Source organism: Crinia signifera, chromosome 3, assembly GCF_055691185.1.
Source record: "Crinia signifera chromosome 3, ASM5569118v1, whole genome shotgun sequence".
Classification (NCBI taxonomy): Eukaryota; Metazoa; Chordata; class Amphibia; order Anura; family Myobatrachidae; genus Crinia; species Crinia signifera.
This window is the reverse complement of record NC_139219.1, coordinates 30,952,963-30,968,309: the sequence shown is the minus strand read 5'-3', so window position 1 is coordinate 30,968,309 and position 15,347 is coordinate 30,952,963. Positions and strand designations below refer to the sequence as shown.

Below are 15,347 nucleotides of genomic sequence, written 5' to 3'. Positions count from 1 at the left end.
CCAGCTCAGTATGCGGCACCAGCTCAGTATGCGGCACCAGCTCAATATGCGGCATCAGCTCAATATGTGGCATCAGCTCAGTAAGCGGCACCAACTCAGTAAGCGGCACCAGCACAGTATGCGGCACCAGCTCAGTATGCGGCACCAGCTCAGTATGCGGCACCAGCTCAATATGCGGCATCAGCTCAGTATGCGGTACCAGCTCAATATGCGGCATCAGCTCAATATGTGGCCGGCACCAGCTCAGTAAGCGGCACCAGCTCAGTATGCGGCACCAGCTCAGTATGCGGCACCAGCTCAGTAAGCGGCACCAGCACAGTATGCGGCACCAGCTCAATATGCGGTATCAGCTCAGTAAGCGGCACCAGCTCAGTAAGCGGCACCAGCACAGTATGCGGCACCAGCTCGGCATGCGACACCAGCACGGTATGCGGCACCAGCTCAATATGCAGCATCAGCTCAGTAAGCGGCACCAGCTCAGTATGCGGCACTAGCACAGTATGCGGCACCAGCTCAGTATGCGGCACCAGCTCAGTATGCGGCATCAGCCCAGTATGCGGCACCAGCCCAGTAAGCGGCACCAGCCCAGTAAGCGGCACCAGCACAGTATGCGGCACCAGCTCAGTATGCGGCACCAGCTCAGTATGCGGCACCAGCTCAGTATGCGGCACCAGCACAATATGCGGCATCAGCTCAATAAGTGGCATCAGCCCAGTATGTGGCATCAGCCCAGTATGCGGCACCAGCACAGTAAGCGGCACCAGCACAGTATGCGGCACCAGCACAGTATGCGGCACCAGCACAGTATGCGGCACCAGCTCAGTAAGCGGCACCACCACAGTATGCGGCACAAGCTCAATATGCGGCATCAGCTCAATATGCGGCATCAGCTCAGTAAGCGGCACCAGCTCAGTAAGCGGCACCAGCACAGTATGCGGCACCAGCACAGTATGCGGCATCAGCTCAATATGCGGCATCAGCTCAATATGCGGCATCAGCTCAGTATGCGGCACCAGCACAGTATGCGGCACCAGCTCAGTATGCGGCACCAGCTCAGTACGTGGCACCAGCTCAGTACGTGGCACCAGCTCAGTAAGCGGCACCAGCTCAGTATGCAGCACCAGCTCAGTATAAGGCACAATGGGCTACAATGGGCTAATGCTTTTTCGAGATGGCGCTAGCTGCAGGACCCAATATTGGGAATGCTTCACATTCGGGAGCTTGGTTAACCTGGCAACACAAGTGTCTATGGTGGGATGCGGCTGCCAGCGGGAATGGTGGGATTGCAGAAGGTGATACGAAATATTTGCAGGTACCCCCTGGAAATGGGTATTTTCAGAGATTACGCCACAAATATTCAATGCTAAATGGGGTGAAAAATAGAAATCCAAGCACAAGGGGACAGCTAGCGGAATATGATAAATGGGCCCCTCCTGGCCGGCTGTGAGGTCACCCAGCACACAGGAGAGAGCTGCGCGATCATTAAGCTGAGCACATTGTGCAATAATTCCTGGTCTCATGAGTCAATAAACGAGCCGTGTGCCTGATTATTTACTCACAGGCAAAGCTGCAGCGATCGGAGATCCCGATGACAAAGCGTAAACACACAGAGCAGTAATTCCATTGTCCCCTATAAAGAGCTGCATAAGGAGGGTGAATGATCTTTTGCTCTGCACACACTAAATATATATAGTGATTGCTGGGTAAATACACAGTATAATATCTTCATTGTCTCTGCCAAAGCCAATGCCAGACATAGGTATAGTTATTGCAAGGTCACAGAGGTACAACACATCATACCGATAGTAGTTAAGTACTGGCAGCCTCTCATATGATTGAACTGTGTGTATGAATGCGTTGTGAACACCTCATCTAACTGATAAAACGAAGGCTTGATTCAGACATATGCAATATGTAATACATGCATGCATAGTTGCCTACCCTCCTGCATTCTGCAGGTGACTCCCTGAAATAACCACAATCTCCCTCTCTCCCTCATTAGTCTACCAATCTCCCTCATGTCACCTAGCCCACATTACACCGTTACATTTTTTGGGGAAAAAGGAATGAGAGACAGATACATTTACATTGAATCATCAGCACCACATACCTCCCAACAGTCTCGATTACAGCGGGACAGTCCCGATTATCAGGGCCTGTTCCGCTGTCCCTCCCGTGGCCGGCAGTGTCCCACGGTGAGGGGGGGCTGTTGGGAGTCCCCCCTGTCGGCTGCTAAGCAGCGGGGAATAAACGCTATGCGCATAGCGTCTATTCCCGCAGCCAGGGGGCTGGGGGCATGGCTAGAGGCACATAAAGCCTCTGGGTCATGCCCCCATAGCGGCAAAATGGGGGTGTGGAGCTGCGAGTATAGACCACGCCCCCGGAAATTAGGCCACGCCCCCGGAATTTTCAGTGCGCCTACGACGCGCAGCAGCTACTTCCCGCCCCGGGGACGTCATAAGTTGGGAGGTATGGCACCATTTCCCAGCACTTTACCAAGTATAGTACTGTATCTCTTACTAACTGCTTTGGGGATCATCTACATTTGGATATAAGTCCTCCCAGATGTAGCAGTACACACCCACGCCTCTAGGTGCCACGTTCACAATCTCTTTTCACAATCTCTCCATATATGGAACTAGACACGCCCTTTGGGTGGAGCATGACACGTCCCCTCAATGAGGCGCTGTGCAAAATTCTGCTACCAACTATAATCTCCCTGAAACTAGTTTTCAAAAGTAGGTAAGAATGATCTTATGGTGCCTCCAGCGAAGAACTGTAGCACAGGCGCCAGATGTAAGTGAGGCTTCCCCTCCACCATAACACAGAGCAGATACACAGCGTCAGCACTAAATGCATCACCCTATATGTACAGTACACCGTAATATGATTACGTGATGCATGACCGCTGTCTGGACAGCGTTATTAATAATACATTCTCCAAGTGACGTATAATTACATACAAACAGGAAATACAAGTACAAAGTAAATGACATAGGAACATCTGATGTTTTTCCCATAATAATCCAACGTGCATCCTCCGTCCTGCAGTCCCCTAACTGGAAATGCTAATGATGTAACATCAATAGCGGGTCACTGGATATCTGTATACACACGTACACTGGGGTAACAATCCCATGAGCACACCCCAGGGACGTGCAGTCAGGGGAGGCAGGGGAGGCAGTGCCTCCCCTGTCATTAATGGTTAAAATAAAAAAAAAAATACAAAGTAAATATTTATGACATATTCTGTTATAAGTATTTGCTTTATATTAATGTAATCATTTTTTACTACATACATTTTTTATTATTGGTTTCAGAGGCACCGAGATCGGTGCCTCCGGCTGTAAATGTAAAATGTTCAGAAAGAGGGGGCGGGTAGGAGGCAGGGCTGAGCACCGGGCTGTAAAAGCCTATTAAAAAAGATGTAAAAGCGGCACCTATAGCACTGCCTCAGTGACAGGGACGTGCTTTCTGCCCATATGAAAGCACGTCCCTGTCACTGGGACAGATGTGATTGGACATCAGATACCCTGCAGCTTCCAGCATATAATGGGGAACACACAGACAGCGGGAGTGGACGCCATCAAGGAGGAACGTTCTGCAGCTACTTACGCACTCCACTCCCCTTCTTCTTGCCCGGGAGGACAGTTCCCTGCCACCCGGATACAACTGGCGTGCCCCCCCGGACCTCCACTCAGGTCCGACTGACAATTATAGTAGGGATGCAGCCACATAGAGCGTGACATGGCTGCATCCCAGGACCCCATTGTGTGGCAGCAACCATGCTCCTCGGAAACCGCTGAGCCCTGGCAACCACTTCTACAACCTGTCCCGTGCTGACAACCCTGCTTGTAGGACATTGCTCCGAGCCGGCAAACCCGCTCCCAGGACCGCAGCACCCCTTGCATCCAGGGCTGAAGAGCATTGCAGCGCAGCATCCATTGGGAGGAATCCAGTGAGGTGAGGGCTCAGGGGCCAGCGTGGTGTCTTCTAGTAATCAGGCCATGCCGAGCAGTACAGAAGCAAGCAGCGCTGCTGAAGGAGAGAAGTAGACTTGTACCGGTGGGGTGCACCTCTGGCTGTACTCGCCTGCTACGGCGCTGCTTGCTCCTGTATCACTGCTGCAGGTGCGGGTGAAAACTAGTAGGTGTCTGCGACGCTAAGGTGCGGGAGGCCTGTGTGACACTGCATGGCTTTGCTCCCCAAGAGGAGAGCTTTTTGAGGGTGAATCATTACACTTAATTTAAAAGGTAGCAGTGGGAAAGTACAAATAAATTATAGGGAGGGGGGGGGGGGGGGTGAGTGGGGATCATTAAATATTTAATGCTTTGGGGATTATATATGAGGTGGGGGTTAGGGGTGATAATCAACAGAGTGAGTTGCTCTCGGAGGGGAATATATATGATATCACGATGATAAAGACTGTCCCCAGCATCCCAATACAGAGATTCTCAGGGGCTCCACAAGATAACCCACCCTCCCCCTACAACCTGACCATAACCCACCCACTAGTGCTTAAACCTAACCCCTGTATCCTATATATATATATATATATATATATATATATATATAAAACACCTGAACATGGGGAGGAGGCCAGCACCCCGCAGGAGTATTCTGGCCCTGCACACACAGTGGGAAAGAAGCCCCTGGGCACAGTGGAGCAGCTTCCCCCAGCAGGCCTCTGGGACTTCAGTAGAGTAATCACCATTCATATATATAGAGAGAATAAAGAGAATAAAATAGAGAATATACATATATAGCCAGGTATCAGCTCGGTCTTGGCTGCCCTGCCAATCCTCCTAGGCTGTACTGCTTGTGTCCTATTCATCTGCATCTACAGGATAGTATAACGTGTTATAGTACTAAACGTACTTCTCCTTAAACTGTTTATAAAGGGGTAACATTCTCTGATGTGCTGCATCTGTTTGAGCCCCTTAGTTATTTTCTGAAAAACTTGATAGATAGACACACCTGTATAAGTAACATTTCTACCATGGTGTGCACTTTGGCTATATAGTGTTAAAATGATCCAACATCTGTTTACAATACCCCATACACACTAAACAAAAAAATAAGATATCAGCCAAAAGGACCCTTCTGAGCAATATGTTTTTTAAAAAAAAGTCTAGTGTGTACGCTCAATATTGATAACAACGCGTGCTCCTGTACATCATTAATGACCCTCTAGTCATCTAGTGTGTATGGGGCTTATGTCCAAGTTGACCACTGCAAACTCTGGCTCTGATACTCGCAAGTGCCTCACCAGCCACTGACCTCACCGCACGTCACTGGCACACCCTGACTGCTCTTCAGGTCCAATTCAGACCTGTTCATTTGGGGCTGAATTCAGCCCCTTTTCCCGTTGGTGGGGGCTTTGCGCTTGCGCGTTTATAGAGATACATGTGATACATATCACATTACTCAGTCTCGCTGTCTGTCCTAGTAGCGTCGCATTGCTACTTTTTTTTTTTAACTTCAAATTTGTATTTCTTTATACATATAAAGACACTTAGAAAAAGACTTACAACATACAATCCCATACGTATCGTTACAATTCAGTGCATTTTTGTTACATAGACAATGATAAAATACAGTTTGTTTGTTTGTTTTTGTTTTTTTTTTTTTAACTCATTGCGCCGTCTTCCTGCTACCCTGACTCATATTAACCAACAACTTGTCCTGTATGGCAAGCGGTATCAGGTCTATCCTCCCTTGATTATACTTATTAACCTTTAACCCTGGTCCCTACATGGAAACTTCGGGACAGATTCATATATTTTTTGCCACCTGTGTAGTTATTTTCGGTGTTAACCAATTGAGGGTTAGATATTGCTACTTACACAGATTTTTGGATTAAAGGGTGCACAATGCTAGTCAATAAGCGATAACATGGATTTGTAATAAGCGACAATTATTAATAGTATCATTCGTGATTCATTCCTGCTGTGATAACAGCACATCCTCCTCCTTTCTTGTGCCCATTTGCGCCACCTCTCTGTATTTACGCTGTGACTATAATTTGCATGTTTGTAGCATAATATTAGTATATACTGTAATTGTGCCGTTGTTCCGGCATTAGACATTCGGGGCTCTGTGTATTCAGCAGCCCTCGCCCACTGTCTGGTATTGTGCAATGTTATATTCCCAGTGTTTGATCACCGAATGCATCGGTCTGGATGATCTGGACATTAGCCAGCCACCGCTGAGCTACTGTTTATTTATATTAGAGATGAGCGGGTTCAGATCCTAGAGATCCGAACCCTCCCCGAATTTACCTAATCCGAGGCCGGATCTGAGGAGTTCACCGGGTCCCGCCATCTTTCCGAGTCCAAAACTAGGCCAAAACGTCATCATCCCGCGTCGGATTCTTGCAAGACCTGATCGCTATATAAGTCCCGGCTCCAGCGCCAACTTCATTCGGCAAGTGAATGTCAGACAGCACGGACAGGATGTGTCCGTGCTGTCTGCAGAGGGGGGGACTCATATGGGGGCTGCAAGGGGGGGGGAGGACACGCGAAAAGTGCCCGGTGCACATCCCTAGTTTATATCCAGCTATCGCTCCCCAGACAGAACAGCCTAAACCAGAGCGGTTTCTATTTGTTTACTGTAATGCAGAACACTTCACTATGCAATAGGTGATCCAAATGTGCCGACATGTACACCGTATAGGTGAATGGCACCCCCTCCCTCGCATGGCTCGCTGCGCTTGGCACGCTATGATAATCTTACTCTATGCCCACTTGGATCCTGAAGTAAGAACAAGTGGGTTTAAAAAAAAAAAAAAAAAAACATGAAAAACTCATGTCTACCTTTTCCTGTGTCAACCCTTTTCATGTTGGCCTTTTGCTTGTGTCGACCAATAGTGATCGACCAATTGAATGTCAACCTAGACCCTGTCAACCTGATCCCGGAGCTCAGATGTTGACCTTTCATCAATGTCGACCATGTGCCTGTCAACTTATTAACTGTTGACCTTTACGTTGTCTGCCCATGTCGGCACTATATATAGATGTATACACAACAGAAAGCCGTATACACAGATGTATCCATGCTTATCGCTCCTGTGACTAGTCGGGCTCACACATGCTGCACAGACATCAGGCCCCAAATGCCATCCTCATACACACTGCCAGGGGCGGATTGAGGAGAAAATGACAGGGGGGGGGGGGGGGGGGCACCATGTGAGGGAGGGGATGGGGGGGGGGGGGGTGCCAGTGTGCCCGCTCAGAGAGAGAGAGAGAGGAATGGTATTATACATAGACCCTGGCCTTTAAAGTACACAGGCCCACCTTGGCGTCAAAAGTGAAGGATGTAGTAGTGCACTCCGGCTTGTCCTTGAGTGTAGTGTACCACACCATATACCACTTCTACACATTATGCAACAAAATACTAGACCCCATTATACTTGCCCCTTACACATGACGCCAAATGGAATGAGGCCAAATTCACATAATGCCACACGAATTACGCCAAAATTCACATAATGCCACAGGGATTGAGCCAAAATTCACATAATGCCACATGGATTGAGCCAAATTCACATAATGCCACACACGGTTTGAGCCAAAATGCCCAATAAATTCCACAAACAGTGACATTGCGCTCCGAATGTCCAATACGTATTATGCCAAACACCGGAATGCCTATTACAAATTATGCAACATAAATGCTGCTTACCTACATGCTTGTTGCCAGGGGTTCCATGTTCGTTGCCATGTGGGATTACATGTTCATTGCTATCTGGGATTACATGCTCGTTGCCAGGGGTTCCATGCTCACTTCCAGGGGTTCTACGCTCGTTGCCATGTGGGATTACATGTTCGTTGCCATGTGGGATTACATGACCGTTGATATGGGGGTTACATGGTCATTGTCATGGGGGTTACATGGTCGTTGCCGTGTGGGAATAAATAAATGCTCATTGCCAAGGGGGAATAAATGCTCCCAGTAATGGGGGACAGCCACTGCCTCCGGGAAGAACTGTATGCACTGACAGCCGGGCAGGGGCTCCCCGGCTGTATTCACAGGGCTGCAGTCCCCTACTCCTGGCTAATTCAAATTCCCCCTGTCATTTCTAACATCCCCCCATACCCTGTCCTTTCTGACATTCCCTCATGGCAGGGCGAGATTTGATATAGCCGGGAGCCCGGGACGTGCAGCACTGTGAATACAGCCGGGCAGCCCCCGGCTCTCTGTCTGTATGCATACAGTCCTTTTGGGTGTCGGCTGTCTCTGTGTGGGGGGGTGACAGGGGGGGTACGTGCCCCGGTGCCCATGCGTGACACTGCACAGGAATACAGAACATTACATTGTGAGTGCACACCAGTGCCCACGTTCTTACTACACCTTGACACATGGGCAGGTTTTCCCAGGATCCGTCGTCTTGGCACAATGAAGCCATATTGTCCAGATCTGGATATCGTGTCTGGAACCCTTCTCGGCAGTTCATTATTAACTTGTCTCCAGTCCTGTACGTCTTGTTCAGGACATCAGCATCTTCAATGTATGGAGCAAGGCAATCTGTTACTGATGACAGAGAGAACAGCACAGAGTAAGTACATGATGTCATACAACTATCAGGGGTATAAAAAACTATGTAACCATATGTTCCAAATATATATGAACTGAGCTTGTGTTGTGTGATTATTCTGGATATACTCACTGCCCACTTGCAGCTCTCACTGCCCCTTCTCAGCTCTCACTGCCCACTCGCAGCTCTCACTGCCCACTCTCAGCTCTCACTGCCCCCACACAGCCCTTACTGCCCCTTCACAGCTCTCTGCCCTTCTTTGTCCTTTTCTGCTGCCCAGACAGTAGCCCTTGTGAACCCATTTCCCCTGGGGTGTGGTACATGGGTCCGACAGTCGGGATCCCGACAGTCATTAGCATGGTGAGCGCAACTAAGCCCCTCTGCGGGCACAGTGGCTCGCTACGCTTGCCACCTACTCTATTCTCCCTCTATGGGGGTTCGTGGACCATCACGAGGGAAAACAGCAGGTCGCCGCCGGGAACCCGGCTGTCAGTGTTTTGACAGTCGGGATCCCGACGTCGGGTAAATGCCTGGCGGGATCCCAACTGTCGGGACCCCGTCCGACACCCTTCCCCTGAGTGTGTGTTGCAGGGCTGCCTTACTCTTCTGATTGATGAAAGTGTCAGACTGTAATCTCAATGCCCCCTCATTAGTGCCTCTGCTGGTACCCTGCCCTCATCCAGCATCCAGTGTAGAGAAACCCCAGCAGCCCCCTACTTCCTGTCTGCAGCCAATACCAGGTGCTGTATGTTTACAAATAAATAAATGTAAGTAAGTAAATGCAAATACTTTTTGTAAATTATTTTATATTTTGCACATTTTTTATCTGTTTCGCAAACTGTCCAACGTGATCCCTTCCACCTGGAACAAAACAAAACGCTCTACCCCCGAACATCGCACGTCATTTTTTCGCTGCAGTTTCCTGGATTTAATTAATACACTGAGGAAGAGGGTGTTTGCTAAACACTATCTGAATAATTCAGGTAATTGCAACTGGAGAATTCAGTTACACCGGAGCTGAACGGTTTGTACCCCCCATGGGGTCAGCATGGGGGGGGGGGTCACCTGTAATGTAATACACACATTGTCTAACAAGACCTGTAACATCAGCTGCAGAACCTCTGAACTGGGCTTCTTGTCCTGACTAATAGCATCAACTAACGTTCCAAAGAAAAACATTCAAATCGCGTTCTTGCAACAGGATAAAAAATAAGAAAGTGGGAAAATCAGAAGGAGCGATTGATCTTTAACACTCTGCAGTACATACAAGCAGCAGAGTAACTGCATACATGATTTTGATATGTATTGCTTTGATGAATGGTTTATTAGACCAACACGCTAGAGACCGTTAGAACATTGATCCCAGATGACAGGGATCCTCTGATCTTTTATCCAGCAATGTCTGGCATGACAGCCTCCAACTCCCATGTGTGGAAGAGATGAAAACAAACAAGTGACAATTTACTAAATAGATATTTATGTTTCCTTCCAAGATTACATGATTGCTTTCCCAGTCCCGGGGACATCTGCAGATTGTGTTCTGGGTTCTCCAAATTAGTTTTAACAGTGGAATTGCGGCAGACTTGTCATTCCGACCCTGCGCTGTGCCAGACGGGCAGAGGCTATTACCCGGACTATGCCCAACGGGCCGAACTGTTCACCGTGGATTATCCTCATAAACAATTCTCTGCGCAGTATTAAGGGAACGCTGCGTCCGAGGCTGTTCTAGCCAGCAGTGGTGCATTGCATATTAATACTGCTTTCATTATCTGCCCTCTGTAGTAAAACTGCCGCCTGAATTATAGATGCTGCCTGGATGTCAGCAATTAAAATGCCGCCAATGCCGGTAGGGTTAGCATTTGGGTTTCGGTTAGAGAATATACTATACTTGGTACAGTGCTGGGAAATGGTGCTGATGGTTAAGTGTAAATGTATCTATCTCTCATTCCTTTTTTTCCCAAAAATGTAACAGTGTAATGTGGGCTAGGTGAAATGAGGGAGATTGCTAGACTAATGAGGGAGAGAGGGAGATTGCTGCTATTTCAGGGAGTCTCCTGCAGAATGCAGGAGGGGAGGTAACTATGATGTAACAGTGTAATGTGGGCTAGGTGACATGAGGGAGATTGCTAGACTAATGAGGGAGAGAGGGAGATTGCTGCTATGTCAGGGAGTCTCCTGCAGAATGCAGGAGGGGAGGTAACTATGATGTAACAGTGTAATGTGGGCTAGGTGACATGAGGGAGATTGATAGGCTAATGAGGGAGAGAGGGAGATTGCTGCTATGTCAGGGAGGCTCCTGCAGAATGCAGGAGGGTAGGCAGCTATGGTCACAGCAGCTCCACCGGACGGAACACCCCCGGCAATGCACCCCCCGGACCGGATACTACAAGCTCCAGAATTACATATATTGATGAATGGAGCCTGTCTGGTCCGGCGCTCCGTGGTCCTGTCCAGTACGTTTTCCACCCATAGAAGGGAGGGGGGTGGGGGCTGGAAATACGAACATAGGCAACCTAGCGAATCAGGCCTGAATCAGGCCCATTGTCATCATTAGAACAATGTCAAAATTTTGACCCATTTGACGTTCTTGTATTGTTCTTTTATTGCCCTAATGCATGTGGATTTTGATGGAACATCCCAATCTTTAATGTATTGCTTGTTCTTAGATTATAAAATGAAAACGTTATTAAAGTGCAGAAATTTATTTTATTGATTTTCAAATTTTAAACATTTAGGGGGGAAATTAGATAGGTTTTAAGGTCAAGTCCTTGGCTTTTGCACGCCCGATAAATGTGGACGACACTCCCCCCCCTTGTTTTCTGTACCGCTCCCTGCCCCCAAACGCCAGCAGCATGCACTGCGACTGACGCTGCATCTGCATGGAGGCCCATGTCAACTGCGCCTACAAACATCGAAAATCTGCATCACCATCGGAACAGCGTATGTCTCTCAATCATCCCCATAATATTAGGCGTTTCCTCCACCATTAACACGCAAAGAACTCAGATGAAACCAAGCAGAGATCCAGCAAGGCAGCTGGACAGGGTATGGGCCATATGGTCTACACTGTGACAGTCGACATACATTAGGTCAACCGCTAAAGGTCAAGTGTACCACATACACAATGCGCTCACCATGCTTCAGGCAGACTATTGTATTGATCAGGACTATGAGGAACGTGAGTAGGAATTACCACCGATGGGTTTGGCGCTGATGCTCGATGGTTTTGTTGTAGAATATATATTGCGATTAAATATTTCTTTCTATGATTGGGTTTTACACATACACGTAGAACCTTACTGACAGCTGCAGAAAGAAAAGGGAAGGGGGGATAGGGTTCCACTAGTATAAATCACCTGCATTTACGCATTTATCAGCGCATATTGAATGGGCCAAACGTCATTAAAAAATAAAAAATAAATATTCCTGGGATATAAATGTGTAGGCGGCTTCTCCGGCTGTGCCCGCGGCTGGCACCTGGAAATCAGCGCCTGCACCTGCCTGCTTTGTGTGTGTGTGCCAGTAATTACTGACTGCTGGTCCCATGTACAGTACAAGGTACAATCCGCTGCTGGTGGCACAGCTGGGCTTGTGCTCAGTGCTGTTATACCGGCAGCAAATCCCGCCACAAGGAAAGTCCCTTTGACAATATCTTTTGCTCTCATGCAGTCTTTAAAAAAAAGCATCAATCAGCGCCGACCTGCAGCTGCTGCGATGGGAGATTGACAGATCTTCTAAACCTGGGGGCGGAGCATGAGCCTATGTGCAATGGCCGCCCGCCGCATACTGATACACGGAAAATCTTCCCATTCACGGGATGGGAACTGGATGACAGGGCATGTCGACAGTCAATAGGTCAACGCCAAAATGTCAACGTGCAAAAGGTTGACAATGTCAATATGTCAACACGGCGATGGTTGACACATGCAAAGCTTGACATGAGTTTTTCATGTGTTTTTAGATATTCATTTGACTTTTTCTTATACCATCCACGTGGACTCCGATTGGGCGCGATATAGTGTGTCCAGCGTAGCATAAGCAGAGAGAGGCAGAGAGACACCTGGCCGGACGGAAGGGCAGAGAGCCAAAGGTGGGGACGAGGTACACTAATTGCAAGTCCATGTGCTCAGGTGTCAACATTGACACCCCAATTTTTCTTTGACATTTTGCATGTGTCAACATTTTAGCAATGTCGACATTATGCATGTCGACTGTGGATACGGGTTTTTACGTCGACATTGTCTTGGTGAACAGTCAAAAGGTTAACCACTATTGCTCAATGGGCAAAAGGTCGACACATCAAAAAGGTCAACATGTGTTAGGTCGGCATTGTCAACATGTCAACACAAGCAAAGGGTCGACATGAGTTTTTCACCTGTTTGGTGCCTTTTTCATGTCTCAACGTTTTGACTGTTGACCTATTGAGCACATTCTGTCAACCTAATTGTTTTGACCTGTTAGTTGTCAATGTAGACACTTTCAACAATATGATTCCCCCCCCCAGGATTCTAGTGCTATGGGGAAACATGTATGTGTGTATGTGGTGTACAGAGCTGCCATAACAGCCCTCAGCAGAGGTAGTGGCGTATCTATAATAGGTACAGAGCGAGCACTGGCCCCTGGGTCTGGGGGCTCATCCCGCACACCCTGCATCAATACTTACCTATCTGCAGTCCTGCGTCAGCTCAATGAGAAAATGACAACATGCAATTTCCTGGTGACCTGCTCATGCGCGATAGAAACACTAAAGGAAAAATGGTCACTGGGCCATTAACCCGTAGAACTGGGCAGGGGCAGTAGACATTGGCTCAGTGCCAGAGTGTTATCACATGTCCCACTGGCCAGAAGGGAGGGGGCGCAGAAGGAGACTGCATACAAGCCCGTTCCCTGAATAGAGAGGGGCTACCAGGGGTAACAAGCTGGCAGGGGGAGATTGGCACTTTGCCACCAGAAATGGTGCCCTGCTAAGGAAACGGGAGCACAAAACATCGCCGGGGAACCACCTGACCCAGCAGTACGATATGATTCAGCTGGGGAGCGACAGATGGAAGAAATATTCTGCTATGAAGAACGTTTATTTCTCAGGTCCTGTGACAACAAAACAACAGCAATAAAACATATACAGTATACGGGAGCCATTAATGTCTGTGGGACAACAAGGCATAAATATAGCGGAGAGGAACAGTGACAAGACACATACATCAATATGCTTTATATAAGTCAGGGCCGCCATGCTGGGAGCAGCGTACAAGGGCTGCAGTCGCCCGCCGGCTGTGGATTATATGTCATCTGTTGGTGCCCGGCGACATGACAGCGCGGAGCCATAGAAAACATTATATACAGCGTACAATGGAACAGTCTCCTTACTAGTGATGTACATTACGTATTGCTCTATATCAGGGGGGGAACCTTTTTTGTGCCAAGGGCCGTTTGTATGGGGAAAAAATCCTTTGGGGGCCATATGTAAAAAATTTTCTTCACAAATTGTCCTGTTGCAGCCGTCCCACGCTCCGGCGGCTGCCACTGAATAGGACTGACAGTCTCTGGCTGCTGTTGATTAAGAGGATTCTCGCGAGAACTACCGACCTCTAGCGAGAATTCCCCTGTACTTGACTACAGGCAAAGCTGCCAGGCGGGTGGGAGGGCCACTCAGACCGGCTGAGGTTCCCTGACCCAGTGGCGTAACTATAGTCTCGCAGCCCCCGCGGTGGCTAGGAGGCGCTAGGCAGGTGTGGGCGCCTGGGGGGTCTGCGGGACTATAGTTACCACCTGGTCCCGGCTCCCGACTTCTGCCCTCCCCCTCCTTACCCCATTGCCGCCGGCGCCGCTGCCTCTAACCCGACACGCAGATCTGTGTCGGGTGACGGGCGGTCCCCGGCTCCGGCTGCAGTGCTAATATAATAAGAGACACTCGGAAAATGGCTGCCCCCATAATGCTGTATGGGGGCAGCCATTTTCCGAGTGTCTGTTATTATATCAGCACTGCAGCCGGAGCCGGGAACCGCCCGTCACCCGACACAGATCTGCGTGTTGGGTTAGAGGCAGAAGCGCCGGCGGCAATGGGGACGGGTAAGGAGGGGGTTAATATTTCGGGGGGGGGGGGGGGGGGCGCGCCCGAAATGTCCGGTGGGGGGGCGCAAAAAAAAGTAGTTACGCCTCTGTCCTCACCCCTGCATATGGTTGCTAGGTTGACAATATGAAGGTGCAACAGGCAGCGGGTGCATTTCATGGGGAGCCCATCAGACAGCAGCGCCGGCATGTTTGTGGCAGAAGAGGAACCGGGACTCTGGAAATCCAGACGGCGACTTCGGGTCTATCTGGACACCAGAGCTTACATGATGGAGCTACTTCACCTTGTGGGCCCCTGGACATGGGGAAAGGGTCGACAGGTCATTAGGTCGACACAAGCATTAGGTCGACATGTACAAGGTCGACAGTCAAAAGGTCAACATGGGGTTTTTCAGTTTTTTTACCCGAATGTCGACACTGTCCACATGGACACAGGTTAAAGTGCACAGCTGGGCTTGCCATGCTTCGGGCACGGTGCCTCGCTACGCTCAGCACACTATTTATTCTCCCACCATGCCCTAGTGCACAGGTTCTCAAACTCGGTCCTCAGGACCCCACACAGCGCATGTTTTGCAGGTTTCCTCATAGAATCAAAAGTGAAATAATTAGCTCCACCTGTGGATCTTTTCAAACGTGTCAGTAAGTAATGAATGCACCTGTCGGGTGACCTGGAAAACATGTACTGTGTGGGGTCCCGAGGACCGTGTTTGAGAACCACTGCCCTAGTGGATGGTAGGGCATG

General features: G+C 49.0%; 1 protein-coding gene across 3 annotated transcripts in view; it reads right to left on the bottom strand.

The window, feature by feature from the left end:
• Positions 1 to 15,347, bottom strand: part of SUSD4 (sushi domain containing 4) — a 78,402-nt gene that overhangs the window by 23,708 nt on the left and 39,347 nt on the right. For all 3 annotated transcript variants that reach the window (XM_083175584.1, XM_083175583.1, XM_083175585.1), the window contains exon 4: positions 8,353 to 8,532. In XM_083175584.1, the coding sequence (XP_083031710.1) occupies positions 8,353 to 8,532 (180 nt within the window). The remainder of the gene's footprint in view (positions 1 to 8,352; positions 8,533 to 15,347) is intronic.